The sequence below is a fragment of the Salarias fasciatus genome, chromosome 8, assembly GCF_902148845.1.
Source record: "Salarias fasciatus chromosome 8, fSalaFa1.1, whole genome shotgun sequence".
NCBI lineage: Eukaryota > Metazoa > Chordata > Actinopteri > Blenniiformes > Blenniidae > Salarias > Salarias fasciatus.
In genome coordinates this window covers 3,715,534-3,738,992 of record NC_043752.1, presented here as the reverse complement: position 1 = coordinate 3,738,992, position 23,459 = coordinate 3,715,534, and the positions used below count along the sequence as shown (strand labels likewise).

The following is a 23,459-nucleotide window of genomic DNA, read 5'->3' as shown; positions in this document are numbered from 1 at the left end:
TAAGTACTAATACTCTGTGTAGTCTTTCTGTGTGCAACTTAAAATATTTTCACTTAGAAAACTGACAATGGTTATTGTACTCCACAATGTTAAACGTGGAAAGTGCACTTGCGTGCTCTAATTGTAAAACACTTAATACACTGTACTTAATATTGAAAAGTGTCCCTCTTCTGAACAGTGTGTGGGTTGCAGTATCGCGTTCTGTCCATTGGGTGTCACTGTGTCCCGTCGACTTACTTCAGCATTCATTATGGCGTTATAGTTTCTCTGTTATATTTGCAACTTTTTTTGAACAGTTTTCAGTGTAATCTTAGCACTTTACACCATGTTGTCGACACCTTCAATGGCAGACGGCCAGCTTATTCCCGTGTCCGGTGTTGGGGCCTGTTATGTAATAGTGGCTGGTTGCCAGATCGTATAGTTTTTTTTAATGAAGGATAAGCTCCTGCAAACCTGGCAACCCCAACGGCTCTTTCTCAAGAAGTGACGTCACCGATGGCTTGCCCTGCAAAATAAATGTGCGGTTCTTTAGGCATTACGTCATTTGGTGCAGCTTTTTTTTCATACTGAGATGTGTGAAATGAAGCTGTAAAAAACACTTCAAAATCATACATGCAATCATAAACGTCCCTGAAAAAGACTCCAGAGAGTCAGACACATTTTTGTAAAAGAAAAGACTCTAACGGGCATGAGAAGTCTTTAGTGTTGCTGCTGTATATTATACAGGAGATCTGGAAGCAAAGAAACACCCATTTCTGTTTAACAAACTAAGATCACACCTCCACATGAATGGAGGCCAGCTTGAAGTTTGATGGGAGCACTCAGAAAAGATGCTTCCATGTTCTACACAGCTCGTATCCTTTTCAGGGTAGATGGGCACTGGACCCAATCCTAATTGACTAAAGGCGAGGAAGATCCGCTTTGGACAGGTCTCCTGTCCATCACGGGGCAGCACAGAGAGACAGACAATCGCATAGTCACGCTGACATCTAGGAGCAATTTAGTGTTGTTTTAGGTAGGGTTGCTGTGGGAGAAAACTAGAGTCCCTCACATACAAGGAGAAAATACAAACTTTACCCCTAAGAAGCTGAATTAGTATGTGAACCTGTGGCCTTCTTGTTGTGAGGTGAGAAAATCACTAACCACTAACCACCATTTGGCCCCCCTAAAAATATTTCTTACAAAATAATGTGTCTCCAATCACCATTAGACTCGAACTGAAAGGAGGAAAATATCCATATGTTGATTAACACTTTGAGGAGATGAAGAGAAAGTTGTGTCCTTGAAAACAATTGGAATATTTAGTGGAGTCAAAAGGTGAAGTGTGCGACATCACTCCACTGTAACAGGCCAGGCTGGTAAAGAGACTAAATCATGTATCCACTTCAACTGGGAGACATTCAGATACATATTTATCCCGTCACAGTCTGAAGGGATAACTGTGTTTGTACTTTATGTTCTCTATGCATTTTGTTTACACTAACAGAGGGATGTGATGAATTAGTGAGATGTAAAACGATTCTCATCATTAATATCATGAACAAGCATCAAGAAGAAAAGTGTTGAGTAAGTATTGCTAAGATGACTGTTGGGTTTTTCTAGCGCACTGAGCAGGTACTTTATTTTGAAGGCTGCTGGCCGCGTCGCCGCTCGTGCCGCTGCTTTGACGCGTGCGTCGCCGCTTCTGCCGCCGCTCCCGCCTTGACGCGTGCGTCGCCGCTCGTGCCGCTCAGCTCAGAGTCTGGCGAAGATTTTTAATCACGGCCGCTCTGCCGCGCTCCGAGGCCGGGATCACGTCTTCTTGCACTACCCGGACGGCCGGTTTTTGCACCGAGAACCGAGCCGTGGATGGTCTCCGGGCGGAGACCAGGAAGCCCGGGCCCGCAGCGGGAGCAGGGAGGAGGAGGAGGGCCCGACGCCTTCTCGTTCTGACCCAGAAAACAGCACCGACAGCCGGGCTCTCCGGGCACTTGCAGGCCGGCGAGTATCTCTTGGCACCGGGCTTCGGGAGGAGGGCGGATAACGGGCCGTTTTCATCAGACCCGGCGCCAGAATCCCCGGTGTCCTCCCGGAACGTTTTAATGTCCTGATTTATTGATGGAATAATCACCGTCCGGGGACCGGGGACCGGGGCTAGTTAGCTCCCGGCTAGCTGCTCGCTCAGCAGTCAGACGGCGGAGGCTCCGGAGGAGCGGCAGCGGCTGTCCGGTGCTTTCTAACCGGTAGCAGACCTCATCGGAGGCCCGGGACTGACACGATGGCTGCGGCCTTAATCAAGGAGATCGTGAGCCGGAATAAGCGGCGGTACCAGGAGGACGGCTTCGACCTGGACCTCACATGTATCCTTTGACGTCCCGGTTCCCAGCAGCGGGCTGAGCCCGTGGCGGGCAGAGCCACCGTGAGCCTGTCCATAAATCCAGACTTTCATCTTCAGACAGGTCAGATTGTCTCATTTGCAGCTAATAACGCCATCCAGAGACCAGTGCAGGTGTTGATGTACCTGAGCCTGTGTTGGTGAAGGGACGGGAGGCTGCTGTGCGACTGAGCAGCCTTGATAAAGAGTGAAAACACTGACATTAAAGAGAAAACTCAGTCGTTTTAAACTGTATTCACACGTCTGTGCTTTCTCAACTGGGGACGTTTGATTACTCGGTGTGGCGATCCACAGTGAAAAATAGACATCCTGAAACAAACTGAGCACGAGTGAAAAGCAGGTGTGACTTCCACCGACTGTGCACAGTGCATATCTCCTGTTGTGTACACCAACTGTGCACAGTGCACACCGCAGAAGATGTCAGCTGTCTGCTGCAGCAGCGCACAGAAGCCGGGAGACCTTTCTCTCCCATGAAATCCAGCTATTCCCCATCTTCAGGATAGTCTGATACAGAAAACGTTCCCAACAACAATGCATTTTACTCATTTGATTTGCATTGGAATGCAGTAGAAACATTACATTCATATCATATTTTTTTGGGGGAAACTGATATAAAGAAAGTTTTAACATTTTTGAAGCTCATAAAATGGTTAAGAAATGGTCCTGGTGGATTCTGGGAGTTGAGCAGGGTTCCAGGTATTGGATGATTCAAGGAGGATACAGGCAGTAGACGGGTCAAAGCAGGTCCAGGCTGTATGATCCCAGCCTTTACCAGAGTGCTGATGGATCCAAGTGTTGGGGAGATAGTGTCCCATCCCTCAGCTGTACAGCAGAAGTCGGTGTGAGCCAGGTGAGATTTCTGTGCAGCAGATGTGTTCTTCCTAAACGCTCCGATCAGATATATATCCTAATATCATCGCCATGGGTTTCCCCGCCGAGCGGCTGGAGGGAGTTTACAGGAACAACATCGACGACGTGGTCCGGTGAGCCGTCAGTCCCGCCGAAGCTTTGTAACTGGATTTACGCTGCGATTGTTCACGACTGTTTTCTCTGGCAGGTTTTTAGACTCAAAGCACAAGAACCACTACAAGATCTACAACCTGTGAGTGCTACAGTGTGACGAACATCTTAGAGGCTGCTTTAGGTTGTTGTTGATGTCTGTTATTGTTCTTTCCACAGTTGTGCCGAGCGACACTACGACGCGTCCAAGTTCAACTGTCGAGGTGAGCTGCGGTCGCCGGGGACGACCTCGTCCTTGTCCTCTTCCTCGACCTCACGGTCTCTCCCCGTCTCCCGCAGTGGCTCAGTACCCGTTTGAGGACCACAACCCCCCCCAGCTGGAGCTCATCCGTCCGTTCTGCGAGGATCTGGACGAGTGGCTGAGCGAGGACGAGCAGCACGTCGCCGCCATCCACTGCAAGGCGGGCAAAGGGCGGACCGGCGTGATGATCTGCGCCTACCTGCTGCACCGCAACAAGTTCCAGGAAGCTCAGGAGGCGCTGGACTTCTATGGAGAGGTCCGCACCCGCGACAAGAAGGTACTGCAGAGACACACTCGCAGTTGTCCATTAAAATGTGGCGATGGTTTCCTCATGTCCTTAACGGCGGTGTCCTAAAGGGTGATTGGCAGTTCTTCTGATCTGCTGAGACTTGCAGAAGGATGTTGGTTCAGTAGAACTTCAAAGTGTTCAGTCCACTTTATCTGGACCTGATTCTGGATCTTGAGCTGATTTCATTCAGCTTTTTGTCCCAGTAATACATTTTTCCAATCCATCTTCATTTATAAAGTGATTTAATACGACCTTAGAGAGCCAAAATTGTGGACACAAAATAAACACAATGACAATATTAGAAGACAAATAAAGTAAGTACATTAAAACAAGTACAGAGAACACAGAAAATAAGCAACTCACACATTATCAGTGTCTTAGAAGGTGTTAAAAAGAGATAAAGAAGGAGTCTGTCTGATGTGGTGTGGCAGGTTGCTCCATAGTCCAGGAGCTTCAACTGGAAAAGGTTGATTACCTTTGACCTTTAGAATCACTGCTGCCTGATGCAACTGAATGTGGGGATGTTTAAAGTCGTCCTGTCTGTATCGTGCATCTTTTCACCAAGCTCTTGGTGATCTGAGTCGTCTTCCAACCAGTGCTGATGCTGCTTACACTGAGGAGCTGATGGAGGTCGAGCTCTGATCCATGGAGTCCTCTGTGTGCTGGTTGGGTTGTGCCACCGCTGAGGTGTGATTCTTGTCCACCTTGATGCAGGCTAAATGTGAAACCATCTCTGGCTCTGTGTTGGTCGATGTTGGTGAAAGACTGATTCTTCTCAATACACCCTCTCTGCAGCCTTAGCAGCTTGTTTTTGCCAGATCACCCTCAGTGTGCTTCACAAGCACCAAGAGTTTATGGGACTGTGATGAAGAGAGTGCCTGTCTTAATTTAACAGCATTTAAAATCACTTATAGCGGTTGAAGGTTGTGAATTCAATGTTTACATGAGATGCGAAATATTTCAGGAACAAGATTTAAAACACTGAACGACCATTTTTCCCTTTTTAAAACAATTTGATTTGTCTGTTTTTGTTTAGTTTTGTGGGTTTATCACCATGAAGTGTGTGTGTGTAACATCACATGACTGACGTGTGTGTGTGTCATCTGCTCAGGGTGTCACCATCCCCAGCCAGCGGCGCTACGTGGTCTACTACAGCTTCCTGCTGAGGACCCAGCTGCACTACAAGCCCGTGGCCCTGCTATTCCACAAGATGCTTTTTGAAACCATCCCCATGTTCACCGGGGGCACCTGCAGTACGTCCCACTGTTCCAATGTCACGCCGAGGTCCTCGCACGGCGCCGAGTGACCCCCCCCCTTTCTGCTGTTTCCCCCCCGCAGACCCACAGTTCGTGGTGTATCAGCTTAAAGTGAAGATCCACACGTCGAACCCGGCCCACACCCGCCGCGAGGACAAGCTGATGCTGTTTGAGTTCCTGCAGCCGCTGCCGGTCTGTGGAGACATCAAGGTGGAATTCTTTCACAAGCAGAACAAGATGATGAAGAAGGTGAGTCTTCACGAAGCCGTCTGTAGAAACGAGACAATCCTTGGAAAAAAAAAAAAAAGTCTTGATTGTCCTCAGGTTGCTTGATCAATTGTTGGAGTAAAGCTGATAGGTATGGCGTCTGGATACACATTAATCCATGAGCATGCTCGGAAAGAGTGTGTTCTGGCCATCAGTAACTCTGGTCCAGCTGCCCTCTGTGGCCTCATGTCTCCAGCCAGGATGAGAGACCTAAAGGTATCCTGGGTGGAGTTCGACAGTTCAAGGTGCTCAGGGAGCGACGTCTGTAGCACCAGCAGCACCATGTGGAGCTGGAGTCATCTTTCCTGTTTCCTCTGCTGATGGACGAGCAAGAGGTGCCGCAGTGGCACCTGATGGTTTTTCCTAACCGTTTTGTTCCTCCACCCCTCCAGGAAAAGATGTTCCACTTTTGGATTAACACCTTTTTCATCCCGGGGCCCGAGGAGACGTCCGACAAGATGGAGAACGGCAACACCGGGGCCCCCCGGGACCTCGGGACAATGACAGGGACTGAAACCAATGACCGAGACTTCCTGGTTCTCACGCTGACCAAGAACGACCTGGACAAGGCCAACAAGGACAAGGCCAACAGAAACTTCTCCCCGAACTTCAAGGTAAAACTGCTTCAGCTTCACTTCCTGGTTCATGTTTTAAGTCAGAATCGCAGTAACGGACGAAGAGATTAAACAGGAAGACTTTTGGGAACGTAGACTTTGTAGTTGACTCATCGGCTGTTGCTCGTGTCTTCATACTTCAGGTGAAGCTGTTCTTCACCAAGACGGTGGAAGAAGGCGCCAACTGTGACTCCAGCAGCACGCCGGCCTCGGTGACGCCGGACGTCAGCGACAACGAGCCGGATCACTACCGCTACTCCGACACCACGGACTCAGACCCCGAGAACGAGCCTTTCGAAGACGACCACCACAATCAGATCACGAAAGTCTGACACGTGCGTGTGCTTGTGTTTGTGTGTGTGTGTGTGTGTGTGCGCGTGTGTGGGGAAGAACTGATCGCTGGGACTCTGGATTCAAAGAGCTCTAATCAGAGGATAATGACCTTTACCCTCACAAACCCCCCCCACTCCCACAACCCCCTCCAGTTTTTGGGATCTTTTACTCAATTCACAGTTGGACAATCAAGTGAGCAGGTGAGGGGTGGTGGAGTCGTCGACGTGGGCGGACAGTGAGACGTTGAATGGACAGATTTAAAGAAAAAAAAATTAAGGAGTAAAACTTGAATCTAAATAAACTGAAAGACAAGTCGACTTTTTACAGACTTCAGCCGCCGTGTTTGTCGGACGAATCCTTCAGCTGCCAATCTTCCCTCCATCCTTCTTTCCTTTCTCCACTCTTTGGGTAAGCTCCGTGCAGAAACGAGACTCCGTTGTGTTGACTCTTCTTTCTGTGTGCTAACGTCACATTCGTCAGCGTGAACTAACTCTTTCTGTGAAACGATACTGGGTTTTGTTTTGTTTTTTCCAAAGCCATCACCAGCCCTTCTTTCAGCTCAATGGTTTTATTAGACATTGGCTGTGAGCTTCAAATTATTTATTGACGTTCTGACGCCACGATTGTGATCACTCACCAGTCAGTACTTTCTTGTTTGAAATCAGAATTTTTTTTTTCACCCCTGATTGCTGTAGAAGCAGATAATTGGTCTTCCTGGTACAAATACTCTGGAGCCATGGGTTCGATCCGTTTCGGGCCTCAGGCGGTGAGTCGGCAGGTCCAACCTGCCTGGAACCAGGTCGGACCGTTCATTCGAGTTCTGGCTAATCGCAGGTCATTTGGACTAACTATCTGAAGGACTACAGAAGAAGAACCACAGCGTTTGGACCGATCTAGACTCACCTGGTCTGGACGCAGTTGGGACTCATTTGGATTTGACATGAATTCGCGCACAGAGAGAAGTTTCACCCCATTGGATGCAACAATGGCGAAGAGAAAGCGGGATGGTTAGCTGCGCCCGTCAGTCACTTTCAGTCAGACATTTGAAGTCGGGACTTCCGTCTTCTTCGGTCATCTCATACTCTTACAGGAATCCTACCTTTTTGTTGTACTTGTATTAGTCTTTAAGCTACATGCTGTGTAACCATTCCTCTTCTGAAGCTGTAAAACACTGACGCCCTGAAGCTGTGGATGTCTCCGGAAGCCAGGCGGGTGAACAGGGAACACTGGTGGCCTCTGAGGTCCGCATCCTGCGTGGTTTCTTGGATTTTTAATGGAAGCAGAAGCTAAATGTCTCGCTCAGATCCATCCAGATCTTGCTGGATGAAACCAGGGGTTGTGATAAAGAAGCAACCACACCACCGAAGCTTTTTGTTTGCAGTTGTTCGGAAGCAGAGTGCTCATTTGGACCTGGTCGGACGATGCCTGATCCCCGGGGTTAGCCTATTGTGTGTCTGGTCTGTGATGTGTTAATGAAAGTGGCGCTTGAGAATAGTCAGTCTGTCCACAAATGGCTAATCGTATTTACTGGCTACGTTTACTTATATCAAGGCTTAATTTGTATCAAATGAACATTACAGATGCTCCAATCAACTCTATGGATCCCAGATCTAATCTGGATCCTTACAGGATCGAACTAACTCAAGCCAGACAAGTTTCTGCTTTCTAGTCTGTCGAAATGTTGAGGGCCACCAAACGAAGCCGCCGTGACTGATTGGTTCTCGGTGTGTTGGAGTCAGGCCAGGTCCTGAGAGTGGACCAGGGTCCGCTCAGATTCAGAGTTGGGATCTCACAGGAAGAGTGTTTCTCAGACACATCAGTGCTCAGTAACACCCTGAAACAGTTGTCTGAAGAAGCGTGGTCAGTATGAACCTGTTGGCCTGGCTCAAAGTCAGCAGAAGCTATTGCTTTACCCGAGAGATTATGATGGCTCTACTAGTGTTTCAGCGGTCCTCGCTGGTATTCCTTGGGCTCCAGCAGTTGGTGATGCTCGATAAACCTTTGGAAACTGAAGATCTGGTCTGAAGGAGACATGTTTCAGGACTGTGCCGATTCATACACGCATGCTCTAGTCTACTAGAGTTTGGACTACAGATAAAACGGGGTGTGAGAGTCTGGATGGTTCCCAGCTGTAAACTATAGGCTGCGTTCTGTGTGATCACTTCTCTTGGTGTTAACAGCTCATCGTGGTGAATCTTTCGGTGCTAAACTAGCCTGATGTCGAGTTCCTCCATGGTGCTTCGTTCCTTCGTCCATTGCTCATCGGCGATGCTCCGTCATTCCTGAGGCAATCGAACTGCTACACTTCCTGTCTTTGTTCCTATTTGGTGCTATCGGACCGAATGTTGAGTCCTCATCAGATCTGAATTAGGTTTTGTAGGAAATCGGTGAGGTGGAGCAAGACCTGATGATTTGAGCGGCTGCTGGGGACACTTCTTTAAAACACGAGTCAGGCAGACCTCCTAAGAACGAGCTCATGTAGATTCTTCTTTCTATCCTACCCAAGCAGACATACAGTTGACTGTTTTCTTTGGGTCGTTTCTGTCGGAGACGCCGTGTGAACAGTTACCATGGATACGAGTGTCGTTTGAACTTTTACATCGGATTCATCAGGTAGAGATCATCTTGTCTGGATTATTCAAGAAGCGTAATGGGGGTTATGTGAACATAAATCCCACACAACCACCCAAAGCTTTCCCCCATGACGTTAACATACTGCACGAACCGTTAGCGAACCGCTGGTTCTGTTAATTTAGCTTTCAGGCGTTCGAGGCCATGTCGGTGCTGGATCCTTTTTCACCATGTAGTTGTCGGTTGTACAACCACAAACTTTCCATTATCAGTGTCAGGAACATCAGAAAATAAGCAACTAAACCAGAGTGAAGCTATGAGGAATCATTCGTTTATTGTGTTTTTTTTTAATGGCATTTCTTCTGCTGACTCGGCTCAATTTCATGTAAAGAAACCATCAGCACAGGAACTCATCACTTCATTTTGTCCTTGTTAGTCAAACTATCTTTGCTTCAGCTCTTCTGTTTACATCGCGTCACCAAACTTGCCAAATAAAGCTCACACGGACTTTTTTTTTTCTTCCTTTTCTTTTCTGTACATGTTTTCCTTCCGGTGTACTCATGTGGTTCCCTCCGCTTACAGATGCAGGTATATTAGTTTCATATTTCAGCTTTCAGATATAATCAGTGTGTGAGTCATGTGACTGTCACATAAACAACTGTTCTTTGGATCCACAAGTCCGATTGTTGCTTAAAGTCGCTCACAACAACCACGTCTGTCGGGGGGGAAAATTGAGTCTGTCACTCAGTGGTTTAAACAAAGCGAAGACAATATTCTACTGGATTCACGAGGAAATAAAATACTGAGGCATTCATGGCAAATGTTAACATCCGGGGTCGGTCATCGTGACGAGGCTAGCGTCTGAATAACTCCTCACCGAAAAAAAAAATGTACTTCTGCTAAACTGTGATTGGACAATCAGTGTTTGGGGGCGGGGTTTAAAACAGGCTTCAGGTTAAATTAGACTGAGAAATTTGTCAGAAACCTTCAAAAATAGTTCTCATTAGCTGTGATAGTCCCGAACATTTCAGCCCCCGTGTGATCCGGACTCTGACAGACCTGGTTCTGAATTCAGCTGGCTTCATTTCAGGAGAACAAAGTTTATTTTTCATCTGTTGTTGATTTCAGTGAATCAGAACTCACACTATTATAAACACATGCCACTTGGTTTTATAATGGAATAAAAACACTGTAAAGGTGAATAAACTATTTATAAACAGCTGTTTTGTCTGTCTGTCTGAACTGAATCAGCTTTTCTGAGTGAGGTCCTAATGGAAACTGGAGGTCAAAGGTCAAACCGGACAGGTTGAGCGTCGGTGTCGAAAGATGCCTTCAGTGGACTCAACGACTCCGACTTTGTTCAAACATTGAAATTTATTCAAAGACGAAGCGGAAACCTTCATGTGTGCAACTTCACTGAAAAACGTGCGACTGGTCGGCGACGGCTGGCCGTCCTCACAGCGAGGACTTGAGCGCTCCCAGCAGGCTCAGCGCCGACTCCACGCAGCCGTCGAAGTTTGAGTGGGTGAAGGCGTCGCCGCCGCAGACGAGGGGCGGCTGGTTCAGGACGGTCATGTGACCCGGACAGTCCGGCACCGTGGTCAGCACCTGGAGAGAGAGAGCGCACGTGAATCAAACGACCCCTGCGTTTGAGGAGGGGCGGCGGCGTGGCGGTCGGCCGACTCACCTGGGAGTACCGCCACTTGTGGCACTTGATGCTGATTGGCTGAGGCAGATCGGGGAGCAGCTTGTAGAGCTCCTGCAGGATGACCGGCTTGACCTCCTCCTTGTCCTCCTCCAAGTGCTCCACGCCAAACGGGACGCTGGTGTGGACGACCATGGACGGGCCGCGGCCGGCGGGATCTGAGGGCGAGCGAACGGGTGAGGACCTACGGGTGAGGCCGAGAGAAGGACGGCTGAGACGCACCTGATCTGCATTTCCGGGGGTCCACGGCGATGTAGCGGATGCAGTCGCTCTCGGAGACGTATCTGGCGCCCCACGGAAAGCTGAAGACGGCGTCCGGAGGGAAGAAAAGAGCGAGGGCGAAGCGGGACGAATATGCGACACCATCCAACTGCTGCTTCTGCTGGACAGACAGCACTGGGGGGACACAGACAGGTGAGTCTCTCAACACATGATCACAATTAAAAGTTTCCTGTCTGATGACTTAACACACACTGTGTGCCGACTGTGTGTGTGTTTGATGCTCTCACAGGGTCCCACATCCCCCTCCAGCTGCAGGATTTGAGGGACCGGCATCGTCAGGACCACAGCGTCGAACGTCTCGCTTTCGCCCACTTTCCTCTTGACCTCCCACGATGCACCGCGGCGGGTACACTCCAGTCACATGACGCTCAAGGAACAAGTCGGCTCCTGGAGGACGGAGACGTCAAGGCGTTGTCATGGTTTCACGATCAGGCGCAGGGGTGGAGTCAGGGTTTGGATTCTGGTGTGAAGCGTCAGGCGTGTGTTTACCAGACTCAGACAGGAAGTGCTTGACCAAGCTGCTCATGCCCAGCGGCGTCACATAGTTATAGCTGATGTCCTTCTGCTTCAGACCTTCAATGATGCAGTCGAGAGGCTTCAGGACGCCCGCAGCCAGCAGCTCTGAGTAAAAACTACACACACACACACACACACTCCAGTCAGGTCTCATGAGGCCATCTGGTGAGTGTTGGTATCATAAAGAGTTGAGTGATCGTGATGTGTTCAGGTGGCAACGGGTGATGTTTAGGAAGCACAGTGATGATGTATTCAGGTGAATGCTGGTAGATTTTAGAGATGCAATCAGGTGATGTGTTCAAGTGCATGGTGGTAATTACGCGTGATGTGTTCAGGCGTGTTGTGATTTACAGTGACGTGTTCAGGTGTGTGGTGGTAATTAGGTGTGGTGTGTTCAGGTGTGTGGTACCTCTGGTGTGACTGAGCGTAGGCAGGCGTGGCAGAGATGTACTGAGCTCCCAGATCCGCTGGGTGAGAAGAAGGGTCCGGGGACCGGCTGGTGGACATGCGGCCACCTGAGACAGAAACACGGCCACGTGTTCACTTTATTTAAAACCCCGCCGGAGAGGAGTGAAGCGGTGCGCTCTGCTCTGACGGCACTGACCTGCACCCCTGGATTTGTCCCACACCACGATGTGAACTTTACTCTGCAGCTCCCTCCTCAGCAGGCACGCGCACAGGCTGCCCGTCAGGCCGGCACCGACGATCAGGACCCGGGACATCTCTCACACCGGAGCCGGACCGGGTGCACGGGCCGGGATACACACTGGGCGGGGGGCACGTAGGCAAACGGGCATGGGTTCGACTCCTCAGCGGCAGAAGTCAACTCCGCCCCCGGCGTTACCAAATGGGAGAGGTAAACAAACGCTACCGGAACTTCCGGGTTAAAGGCAGTGATGACGACACATCCGGTTTAGAGGCGCCAAAAATATTTTTAGTTATACTTCATATATATTTTATATAAACATATACTGTATATGCTATTTACCTTTTCAGTTAATCTGTTCCATATCACTCGCGGTATGTTATATTGATATTTCAACCTTTTGTAGCTGATTATATTTCAGAAGGTAAATAAAGGTGGATTCAGCTCTAGAAATAAAACAATCATCTGTAAAATACCCAGATTCCAGTGCAACATTTCTCTGTTTTTACACCCTGTTTATCATTAAAATGTTAATGTGGCTTGTATTTTTAAGCCTGTTCTTGTCCTTTAGTTATTCGTCTATGTAAACTTGTGCTCAAACAAGGCAAAGTCAAAAAGTTTCAACTTGAAATTTCTGCACCAATTATAATGCAAACTGACAAAAGATTATAATGACATTTATGGTAAGAATTACTATCAATCAAATCATAAAATTGAAATCAAATTATTAAAAAAAATCAAAATGTAAGGAAATCCTGTTCCTCTTCCTCCCAATAATTATGTGATAATAATAATGTTGCACACGCCTGAAATGTTGACCTATATCCTGTGTATGTTACATATACATTGAACCTGTTGGTTGATTATTAACTTACACTTTGGACAACAAACATTCAGGAATGTACAATGATGTCGACTCATATTTTTTTTTAAAGGAACTAAACATTTACAGTTATAATTTCACACACCCCAAAAGTTGATGTGTCACACATCAGGTCATATTGACAGTGTTGTGATACCAGCCATGGTTTGATCACGTATCAGATCAACTTTTCTGTCATCGCTTGAAACAGTTTTGAAATGTATTTTAGTGATTTGAGTTTCTCTGTGTGGTGTTGATGTGCTAGAATAGAGTCAAATAGAAATACTTTTCACAATTCGTGTGTTACTTAAAGTTAAAGAAAGGTTGATTTCATTATAAAATTAATCGATTTGCTCGGGGAGTGCTGTTCCAACCAATCAGTTGAAGGCCCGCCCTCTGACGTCACGTGATCTGTCAGCTGCCCTGGAGTTTGGACGCTGATCAGAAGAGGAAGAGGCAGAGGAAGAGGAGAGCAGGTGAGTGTTTCTGACCTGACTGTTATTACCGGTTCCTTACCGGCTGTGTTACCGGCCGGTGGGTTCACGTCTAGGACTTTTAATGCCGCTTTTGTAGTGCTGTTGTTACAATGTAACAGCAACAACAAAGGCTGTAAATTGTCACATGGTGTTCTCTGATGGAAAAGGGTCAAAAACAAGAGCGAAAATGGGGAAAATTCAACGTGACACATGATTTACTGAATGTAATCTGAGCTAACAGTCACCCAGCTAATGAACAAATACGGTCTGTGTGTGTTGGGTGTGTGTCTCAGACGATGTTGTGCGTGTCAGTGTGTGTGTTGGTTCTGTCGGCTCTCGGGCACAGCAGTCCAGATGTTTTCAGAAACCGACACTACGATGACCCACGGCACCAGGAGGACCCTGAAGTGCACATGAACATAGTGAGTCCTGGGGTTCAAAAGGCTCTGCTTTTCTGCAATTGACACTTTTTTTTCTGTGTGAGGGACAAATGCTCTTGAAGAATAAAATATAGTTAATATGAAACCGTAAGTAATATAATAATAACTTTTGTTATAAGTTTTCATCCCAAATCTCAAATTTCTTCAACTATTTTCAGTACTGCAACTAACCACCAAGGGGCGATACAATGTTTTAGGATTTATGTAACTGTTCCTCACTGTAAGAACTTTTTAAAAGAGCAGGGCACAGATATAGAGGAATAGTTCCACATTTAATTATGAATTTATTCCACTTTTCCATTTCCTAAAGCACTTTACGGTCTTGCTCACATGCACCCAATCACATGTGTGATGCTCAATCCATCCGTTGAGTGTAAACTGGAGTTAAGAGCCTTGCTCAAGGGCACTTTTGGTGGTATGGAAAAAGGGGATCTGGAAATGAACCTGAAACATTGTGATTGAAAGACGACCCACTTTACCAGCTGAGCCAAAGCTGCCCACTTATAGGTCACAAATACAAAGCAAGAATTCACATCTTGAAAGCAGCCATTCAGAGACGTAAAGGAGCAGTTCACATATTTGAATAGACAGTTTCCAGATTGTTGTTTGTCTGTGCGTGTAGTCAGAGATCATCAGGAGGTGGGGTTACCCAGCAGAGGAACATGAGGTGGAAACAGAGGATGGCTACATTCTGACCATCAACAGAATTCCCAGTGGACTCAAACGCACCGCAGGTATGTGAGGACATCTCTTATGGATGTTTGTGTGGCAACGTTTATGTGACCCTGACCATGTTTGTATTTCTGTTCAGATGTGTGTGTATCATTGAGAACATTTGTTTCGCTTTGACAATATGTGTGTATCTGTGAGGAAGTGTGTGTGCCAAATTTATCAGTGCGATTGGGAAAAGTATGCACTGTAATTGTAATGTGATTTATTTTCTGTATTGCTGAGCTTACCTGTTTCTTGCTGCTATGACTCTGTTATGATGCATAAAAGAATAAAGGAAAAGAATCTAAACCTATAGCAGCTTCTCCAGAAAGGTGGTCTAAGGGGACTTGAACCAGCCTTAACTGTCAGCTTGCTTAAATACAAAGTCTTAAGCCTCAAGACTGTGCGCGGCTCCCAAATGAAACTGGGAGCTGGTTCCTGATAGCTACTTTTGAAAACCTAGGATCCTCAAATAAAGCAGCACTCTGAGAACCAAGCGTTCCCCTGGGATATTATGGGAGAAACATCTAAGATATGATGGAGCCTGGCTGTTGAGAGCTTTATAAGTGAAAAGAAGAAGTTGAAACCATATTTTAGATTTCACAGGAAGCTAATGAAGAGGTGTGATACGAGCCCTCTTGCTAGTTCCTGTCAGTACTTTCACTTCAGCATTTTGAATCCATTGGAATTTTTAAAAGGTTATTTTTACACACTTATAATCACATGAGTCTGGTCTATAAGTAAGAAATGCTTGGGTTTAAATTGTCAGTGTCACTGTGAGTCAGCATATTCCTGATTTTAGAGACATAGAGATGAAAGAAAACAATCCTGCTGACTTTGATGAAGAAGTCTTGGTCAAAATAACTCCCAGGTTCCTCAGTGGTACTGGAGGTCAAAGTGACACCATCCATTCCCTGACCGCTCTAACTTCCTGTTCTATGGAGAACCTGGGACGCTTCCCTCTTACAGTTACTGGTTCTGCTTCTGCAGGTCCGAAGCCGGCGGTTTTCTTGCAGCACGGCCTGCTGGCTGCAGGCAGCAACTTCATCACCAACCCTCCAGAAACCGGCCTGGGCTACGTGCTGGCAGACGCCGGCTACGACGTGTGGATTGGAAACAGCCGGGGGAACACCTGGTCCAGGAAGCACCGGAGTCTGAACCCGGAGCAGGACGACTTCTGGAAATTCAGGTAATCAGCAAAGAGCAACTCAGTCACAGTCGGACAGTGATGGTGGTGATACTGATGACGAAGAGGCTCTGTGGTTGGCTGCAGCCATGACGAGCTGGCTTTCAAGGACCTTCCGGCTGTTGTGGACTACGTGTTGAAAATGACCGGCGAGGAGCAGATCTTCTACGTGGGACACTCTCAGGGAACCACGATTGGTAACACAAAGCTCTGCTCTTTCAAAACCTCATGACCACGTGGTTCCTATCGAGTATTTATCCTACTTCTACCTGTTTCCCAGCATTCATAGCGTTCTCCACGCTGCCAGAGCTCGCCAGTAAGATCAAAATGTTCATTGGGTTGGCTCCAGTCGCAACGGTGGCCTTCACCAGCAGCGCCATGACCAAATTGGCCATCCTGCCAGAAAACATCATCTGGGTAACATCCTATCACATGAGCCAACACCGACTGACAGGTCACATGACCAAACCATGATCTCATCCGTCACGTGATCAATGATCTAATCGGTTACATGACCAGTGATCTAATCAGTCCCATATCTAGACCCATGCTGAAGTTTTTAGTGAGTTCTGTCCTTTGCACTCTGTTTCATCTTGTGCTGACTCGCTGTGGTCGCTCATTCTTCACTCCCTGCAGGATTTGTTCGGTAAACGGGACTTCCTCCCTCAAAGTCACATGATCGAGTGGCTTGCGGAACACGTGTGTGGGAAGACGCTGCTCGATGAACTGTGTGTGAACATCTTCTTTGTCATCTGTGGCTTCGATGAGAAAAACCTCAACGCGGTTAGTTTTTCTTTTTCTGATTCTGAAGATCACAGTCTGTGGCTATCTTCCAACACACACGTGTCTGTTCCAGAGTCGGACTCCAGTCTACACCACTCACTGTCCTGCGGGGACGTCCGTCCAGAACATGGTCCATTGGTCCCAGGTGACATATCTACCAGCACCTTCTGCCTGGCAGCTTTTATCCAAACGGGAAGAATGTCTGAATCAGTTCACCGGGTCTGTGTTGTTTCAGGCCATTCACAGCGGGAAAACTCATGGCCTTCGACTTTGGACCTGCTGGAAACATGAAGCACTACAACCAGGTGAGACTGCAGGGTCGGGGATGAGAGGCCACATCCCAGGAGGTCAGTTAACAGAGCGAAAGGATCGGGGGTCAGAGACCTCAGGTCAGGTGTCGGCATCTTGTCCTCAGATGACCTTCTGTTTTAATTTCCAAGCTGACTGACCTCCCCCTCTTGTGCATCCTTCAAGTGATTTTCACTGTGTTAGCATTTAAGGTTCCCATGATAACTGACATGATGCAGTGTCTTCACCTGTCTCTGTTGTCTCTCTGTCCTCTGCTCAGTCTACCCCCGCCTGAGTACCACGTCCAGAACATGAAGGTTCCCACCGCCCTGTTCTCAGGGGGGCAGGACACGCTGGCGGACCCTAAAGACATAGCCATCCTGCTCACTCAGGTGAGTCACAGAGAGCACAGCGCCACCTGGTGTACAGTCCAGGAGCTGCAGCAGGACTGAGTGGTTGAGGGTGTTTGAGCTGATGGAAGCAGGCGGAGGACGGGCGGAGTCGAGGCGAGACTGAGAGGTAAACGGTGTTTGTGTGCAGGTGCCAGACCTGGTCTACCATCGACACATCGAACACTGGGACCACCTGGACTTCATCTGGGGTCTGGACGCTCCTCAGCAGATGTTTCCCGACATCCTGAGGCTGCTGGAGGCGCGTCGTTAGATCACCTGTCGCATCTCTTTTTCAACCTCTAAACTTTTCACATGTTTACTTTACAAATACTTCAGTGTTTAAACCACCACATTAAAACTAACACAGTTTTTTAAACCTTGAGTCCGTTTTCTTTTTACACAGAGCTCTCATTGTGAAATCCAAACAGAAGTGAATGGTGGCATTAAAAAAATGTTTTAATCGTAAAAAGTAATATTCATAAGTAGGTCTGGAGCTAAAGAGACATTAGCAAGGAGCTAAAACAAACCACAGTGTGCTTGAATTTGCTTTATTGGCGTAATTGAAATGTTTCATAATGACGTTCATAACACTCTTATTAAGCTAATTTCTGTTCTTGTGATTCGAAGCAGATGGAATGTGGCAGATGGTTAGCTTAGCATCACTGAGCAGCAGATGAGTCAAGCTGAACGGCTGATCAACAGGAAGTGCTGGTGGCTGTTGGTGTGGCTGGGACAAGACGAGATCGTCCTCTGTTCATGTCCATGTCCTCTACGTCATCCCGTCTGTCCTCTGCAGCACAATCATATGTCTCAACGTCTGTCCTCCACAACATCCTTATGTCTTCTGTGTCCTCTGTAACATCTTTCTATTCCACATCTGTCCTCTGTAACATCATGTATCCTCGTCTGTCCTCTATAACACTGGCACTCTTTCCGTGTCTCTTGACTGATACAATCATCTGTCCCTGTCTGTCCTCTGCAGCACAATCATGTCTCAATGTCTGTCCTCAGAAAAACCCCACTGTCTGTCCTCCATAACATCCTAGTGTCTTCTGTAAACACCATCTTAGGTCCCATCTGTCATCTTAACACCCCTGTCCATGAAGCCCACCATCTGTCCTCTGTAACATCATGTATCCTCATCTGTCCCCTGTAACATGCCCCCCCCCCCCGTCCTCTGTAACAACATCATATCTTATGTCCTCTTTAACACTGACAATCTTTCCCCGTCTCTTTATTGCCTCCTGTCCCTGTCTGTCCTCTGTAATGTCCCCTCCCCTTCCGTCATCCCATCCATCCCTGGTCTAATCTATAACGGCCCCCATCTGTCCCCTCCCCGTCTCTCAGTATCTCTTCCTCAGCATGGCGATGATCTTGTTGAACCGCAGTCTTTTGGCGATGGCCATCGGAGTTTCTCCGTCCTGAAAGAGCAGACCGGGTCTTGAACCTGCGATTGTGGCTGATGTTGCACGTTAAGCTGTGGAGTGCTGTTCTCTTTTTGTTTCACATACTTTGTTTTTGAGGCTGGTTTTGGCTTTAAATCTCAGCAAAACAGGAACCAGACGGTGCTTCTTTCTCTGGCAGGCGTAGTGAAGCGGCGTGTTTCCTTGCTGCACCAAAAGAAAAAAGAAGAAAAAAAAAAAAAAACAGGTTACGGTCAGGGGTTAGAACGGCGTACATCAGGGCCCAACTCACTGAAACACCGCAGTGTCGATCTGAGGAGGCGGAGCTTTGAGCCATGAGCCTTAAATGAACTAAAGCTGCATCCAGATCCTGATCTGGGACCTGGACTCAGTGTGAACCGTGTCGACTCGCCTTATCCACGGCGTTGACGTTTGCGCTGGCGTTGAGCAGAACCTCCATCAGGGCCGCGTTCTCGCGCTGCTTCTGCAGCTGCAACACACACAACGTCAGGTCAGCCTCATCGGGGCTGCTGATTGGCTGAGAAGACGGCAGTCATGGTTACCATGATGAAGTATCCCAGCAGCAGGACGGGCATCAGGATCGCGATCATCAGGTAGTCGAGCACAGAGAAAGTCTTCCGGGCGACATAGTGGACACACGTCCTGTTTTTCTACAGGTGGGGCAGAAGACAGTTATTGATCTCAGTGGCAGCCGTGTGACGACATCACCGATCGGAGGCACCTTATTGGCTCGGTGGATGTCGGCCTTGTTCTCCAGCAGGTATTTGACCGTCCTCAGGTTGCCACGGCGACAGGCAGCGATGAGAGGCGTGTCTCCGTTATGCTCCTCCTGGACATCGATCTGAGACGGGTCCTCTTTCAGCAGCTGGTACAACCGCTGGACGTCTCCGTCGTACGCCGCCTGGCAGGTCGGCTGGGGCGTGAGGAGACGGGCACAAGGTCAAAATAAAGCAATAACTGCATGAAGAGGTGGGAGGACTTATGAGAACCAGGTTCTGGCGATAGAACACAAAAACATGCCTGTGCATGACAACCAACGCCACTGTGACTGAACCGATATGAACCGCAGAGTTGCGTCATGTTCGCTGGCAATATTCAATATAACTCAACTTTACTACAACGGCCTTTTGAAGCTGTCCACAGCTGAAAACAAAGCTCTGCGCATGACAATAAAAACCTAAAACAAACTCAAGAGCTCAGTGTTCTGCTGAGTTTAAAGCCAACAAGTGAAAATGTGTCTTCAGAGCAGATTCAAAAGCAGACAGTGAAGCACTCTGATGTGCAAAATGGTAATTCGTTCCAGAACTGGAAAGACGACAGGTTAAGATAATGAATTGGCACCAAATTCCAGGACATTGATGTTACTGAGACACAACAGAAGCAGAGTGACGGAGACAGGATCTGTCTTTATGAACTGGAGTTAACAATCAAGAGCATAAAAGTGGAAGGAAACAATGTAATTTCTAAAACGGAGATGTGTTCACTGTCAGTGAGTCCATAACTTCAGGAATTCCCCTGAGATTAGGAAAGTATTTCTATGCAGTTTTACTCTATTCTAACCCACAGACGCCTGGACTGGTGTTTGCTATGTAAAGTTTTTGCTTAATGTGTACATTTGCACAGTGTCATGTCGTGTAGGTTGTGTGTTGTGTAATGTTTTGCTGTTATAAATGTTTTTGCTTTGTGTGTTGACTGTCAGTGAGATATAGAAGAATCAGATGTGATATTTACCGAAGGACGTGATAAAACGATGATTAAAAACCAGCTGTTTTTATAAATTAACGACATCACTATGTCGCAATTACGAGAAAATTATAAATTATAAAAAAAAAACGGCGATTTTCTACATTAATGACACTTTCATCTCGTAATGAATAATTAGGTAATTATCTCGTTAATTCAGAAAAGCAGACTATTTTAGTTTTATCACCATAACGCTTCGGTAGATACTGGGTTTCATTTTTAACACACCTCTCTCGCACGGTGTAATGTTGTGCAGTGTGTGTCTGTCAGATGTAACCAGGAAAAACGACGGAACGTCATGAGTTTTAAAGTTCTTTTTTTAAACAAACCCAGCAGAACTGAAACTTGTGCGGATTTGTAAACGTGTTGTCAGTCAGAACATCTGTTTCCCTCCGCCTGAAAACCTCACGAGAGAAAGAAGAAAGAGAAGAAAGGAGCCGCTCACCTCGGAGTACACGAGACCCATGTCGGTTCCGACACACCTGGACACGTGACCGCGCCGTCACACCTGGATCGTTACTTCCTCCTGCGGATTTCACCATAAAATCGATTTGCATCGGAAGAGACGGCAGGCTGCTTTCCCCTGAAGCTTCCTGATTATTTATTTCACCCAGAACCTTCTTTATCAGGTCAGTAAGCTTAAATAATTGCCTCTTTTAGGTATATTTTTCATTGTTCTTTTTTTTTTTTTTTTTTTTTTAGCAATTAGTGTAACCCTACATGTGCAAAATGCTGTTTGTTTGTTTGTTGTTTGTTGTTTGTTTGTTTGTTTGTTTCAAACTCTCTAAATCAGGGGTGTCAAACATAAGGCCCGTGGGCCAAAACTTGCACGTAAGAGGTTCCAATCTGGCCAACCACCAAGCCCACTAACATTTACTTGAAAACATGTTTGTTTTGTTTTTTAATACAAATTTAGCAATAGTCGTGAACATGAGACAAGACCTCCAGACAGTGCTGTCAGTGTGAGTTTGTAAAAACATGCATAATGCAACAGCAATAGGAGATGGTTTTTCTGGAAATTTTGCTGCAGTTCGCCACAAAACCGAAGAATTAAGATGTCTTTATATTGAGAGTTGAGTCATTTCTGGTAGTAATTGGTTTTGTGAAATAGACATTTTCACCGTGCATCCTCTGTCACAACAACAAAATGTATAAAGTTTCATTCTAAAGGTTATCACGGTATTATTTTACTGGTTGAGTTCACTTGAAATCAGGCTGTATATGTGTGTGTATGTGTGGCCCCTCAGCTAAAACCACCCACACTGGCTGACACTGAAAACCTTCTCCATGCCTCCATCTCCTCTGCACTGAGTTCACTCCTTTATGGCGTCTCAGACAAAATCTGCAAAGATTTGCCCTCAGGCTGCCCAGACTTCATTTAAGCCTCTTTAAATGATCACAATAAAACAAATGACTCCAAAAGTGTTCAAAGAAGAATATAAGTGAGTTGTTAGTGTCACTCTGATGATTTGCTTGAATATTTCTATCATGTTGTCACTGGAGCACATGTTAGAGATGAATGTTATTAGATTGGCCAAATGTTTTTGCTGAAGACAAGCATATGGTGCACATATTTTGTCCTGCACTCCTTCATCCAGATTTCCATACCTCAACAATAATCCAGAACAATTCACCTTTCTTCCCTTCAAGGCAGGAAGCAATGATGCTTTTTTTTAACAACTATTTCAGTCACTGTATGATGGCTGTTAGTCAGGATATTCTTCTTTGAGTTGGCTCTAGTCTGATAGGAATGTGGTTGTGGGGCTTTTGAGCTGCATGTGAGGTGTACTAACTAGATCTTGTTTAGCTTGGAGGGGTCCTTTATAGAAGGATGTGTTGGTTGGAACCTCTGACCTTCCTCCTTCTCTCTGCAGTTGGAGCATTTCTGAGGAGCGATGCTGTTAAACTTTGGTGCCCCGTACTCATCTTATATTGTGCCCATTTTTATTTTTGATTCCATGTTTTCACTCCTGTTTTATTCTAGTTAGTGCTTCATTCTTGCCTGTCTATGTTTTTCGCATTAGCCGGGCCTCGAGAACAGAGTTTCGTATCAGGACAGGTAAAACATGTAAGATCTGTTAATTCCTCCTGGTCACTCCCTGTCCCTCGGTGGTGACCGCCCTTCATTTACATGAATACCCCTTGCAGTGCTGGCAGCATTCCTCTTAAAACTGACATGCACAGCACCAAGGTGGAGGGCGAGGCATTGGGTAAAGGGGTAACATTTGTGCAGCTGTTGTTACAACCAGCAATGTTCATTCAGATTCACTTAACGGGTGAAAAGCTGTTGTGCTGCCTTTATTCCAGTCTTTAGGCAGTGACTGAGCATACAGTGGAGCCCCTCGGTCTCTGTCTTGGCTGTGATGAAGATACAGCTTTGGAAAATCTGTGGTTTGTAAATTGATTCTCTCATCTGTGATAGTTCTCTTTGCAAGGCATGTCTGCTTTTAGGTATTTTTTATGTCTGAAAGCACATCTTGTCTGCACTTGGATCACTGGACAAAAGAACCAATGCCATTTTGTTTTCAATCCCGTCTTTCTTTATTAGCAGCAGTGCTGTGTTGAGCCTCTTCATGAGCAGCTCTTCAGACATAGTGAATTAAAAGCGCTCAGCCTGGAGATCTGCTTTAATATTGTTGTTTCACTAGCCTTTATGAGCAGTGTGCAAAAACAGTCTTTGTACTAATGCAGGGTCAGATTTAAGGCCAGTTCTCTAATAAGGGTTGAGAAAAAGGTTTTATTAATGAGAAGGTTTAGTTAGTTTTAGTTTTGGTATGGAGAAGATAGTAAGGATAGGTACTCTTACAGTTATATAAAAATACCTTTTGTATTTTTGCTGACTATGTCTGAGATCTCAATTTCTTTCTGCTGGAGATAATTTTTTGCTGGTTTTTGTTCTCTTGTTTCCAGCGTTTTGCACTGTTTTGTATCACGTCTACCAAATTCAATAGGTATTATCGCTTTGTTTGATTTTCGTAATATGTGTCAAAGTGAGTCATCTTCATCTTTTGTACTTCTCTTTGGAGGCAGTGGTGCTGCG

The 23,459-nt window shown here is 46.6% G+C and overlaps 4 protein-coding genes across 4 annotated transcripts; 2 read left to right on the top strand and 2 right to left on the bottom strand.

Annotated features, from left to right (window-relative positions):
* Positions 1 to 1,675: 1,675 nt before the first annotated feature.
* Positions 1,676 to 10,152, top strand: LOC115392842 (phosphatidylinositol 3,4,5-trisphosphate 3-phosphatase and dual-specificity protein phosphatase PTEN-like). Its single transcript, XM_030097464.1, has 9 exons — positions 1,676 to 2,339; positions 3,273 to 3,357; positions 3,432 to 3,476; positions 3,554 to 3,597; positions 3,674 to 3,912; positions 5,036 to 5,177; positions 5,263 to 5,429; positions 5,840 to 6,061; positions 6,205 to 10,152. The coding sequence occupies exons 1-9, from the start codon at positions 2,258 to 2,260 to the stop codon at positions 6,391 to 6,393; spliced, it is 1,215 nt and encodes a 404-aa protein (XP_029953324.1). The 5' UTR covers positions 1,676 to 2,257; the 3' UTR covers positions 6,394 to 10,152.
* On the bottom strand, positions 9,490 to 12,339 carry LOC115392844 (renalase-like). Its single transcript, XM_030097466.1, is given in 8 exon segments — positions 9,490 to 10,573; positions 10,653 to 10,828; positions 10,893 to 11,066; positions 11,180 to 11,297; positions 11,299 to 11,339; positions 11,442 to 11,584; positions 11,878 to 11,983; positions 12,073 to 12,339. Coding segments are annotated over 8 exon segments (1,029 nt in total). The 5' UTR covers positions 12,191 to 12,339; the 3' UTR covers positions 9,490 to 10,420.
* Positions 12,340 to 13,388: 1,049 nt separating this feature from the next.
* LOC115392848 (putative lysosomal acid lipase/cholesteryl ester hydrolase) lies at positions 13,389 to 17,670 on the top strand. Its single transcript, XM_030097472.1, is given in 12 exon segments — positions 13,389 to 13,452; positions 13,746 to 13,874; positions 14,515 to 14,626; positions 15,594 to 15,792; positions 15,877 to 15,986; positions 16,070 to 16,206; positions 16,426 to 16,572; positions 16,646 to 16,717; positions 16,808 to 16,816; positions 16,818 to 16,881; positions 17,146 to 17,252; positions 17,401 to 17,670. Coding segments are annotated over 11 exon segments (1,206 nt in total). The 5' UTR covers positions 13,389 to 13,452; positions 13,746 to 13,748; the 3' UTR covers positions 17,524 to 17,670.
* An 808-nt stretch (positions 17,671 to 18,478) lies between these two features.
* On the bottom strand, positions 18,479 to 20,938 carry LOC115392847 (ankyrin repeat domain-containing protein 22-like). The gene is made up of 6 exons (XM_030097470.1): positions 20,865 to 20,938; positions 19,398 to 19,589; positions 19,219 to 19,326; positions 19,068 to 19,145; positions 18,764 to 18,862; positions 18,479 to 18,673 (listed from the first exon to the last, which is right to left on the bottom strand). Exons 1-6 carry the CDS (start codon positions 20,883 to 20,885, stop codon positions 18,596 to 18,598), a joined length of 576 nt encoding a protein of 191 aa, XP_029953330.1. The 5' UTR covers positions 20,886 to 20,938; the 3' UTR covers positions 18,479 to 18,595.
* Positions 20,939 to 23,459: the final 2,521 nt, after the last annotated feature.

Coding starts and splice junctions, on each gene's coding strand:
- LOC115392842 (XM_030097464.1), top strand. CDS start 2,258: ATGGCTGCGGCCTTAATCAAGGAGATCGTGAGCCGGAATAAGCGGCGG. Junction 2,340..3,272: donor CTTCGACCTGGACCTCACAT/GTATCCTTTGAC, acceptor CGCTCCGATCAG/ATATATATCCTAATATCATC. Junction 3,598..3,673: donor GTCCAAGTTCAACTGTCGAG/GTGAGCTGCGGT, acceptor CGTCTCCCGCAG/TGGCTCAGTACCCGTTTGAG.
- LOC115392847 (XM_030097470.1), bottom strand. CDS start 20,885: ATGGGTCTCGTGTACTCCGAG. Junction 19,590..20,864: donor TGGGTCTCGTGTACTCCGAG/GTGAGCGGCTCC, acceptor CTCACGCCCCAG/CCGACCTGCCAGGCGGCGTA. Junction 18,674..18,763: donor AAACCAGCCTCAAAAACAAA/GTATGTGAAACA, acceptor CTGCTCTTTCAG/GACGGAGAAACTCCGATGGC.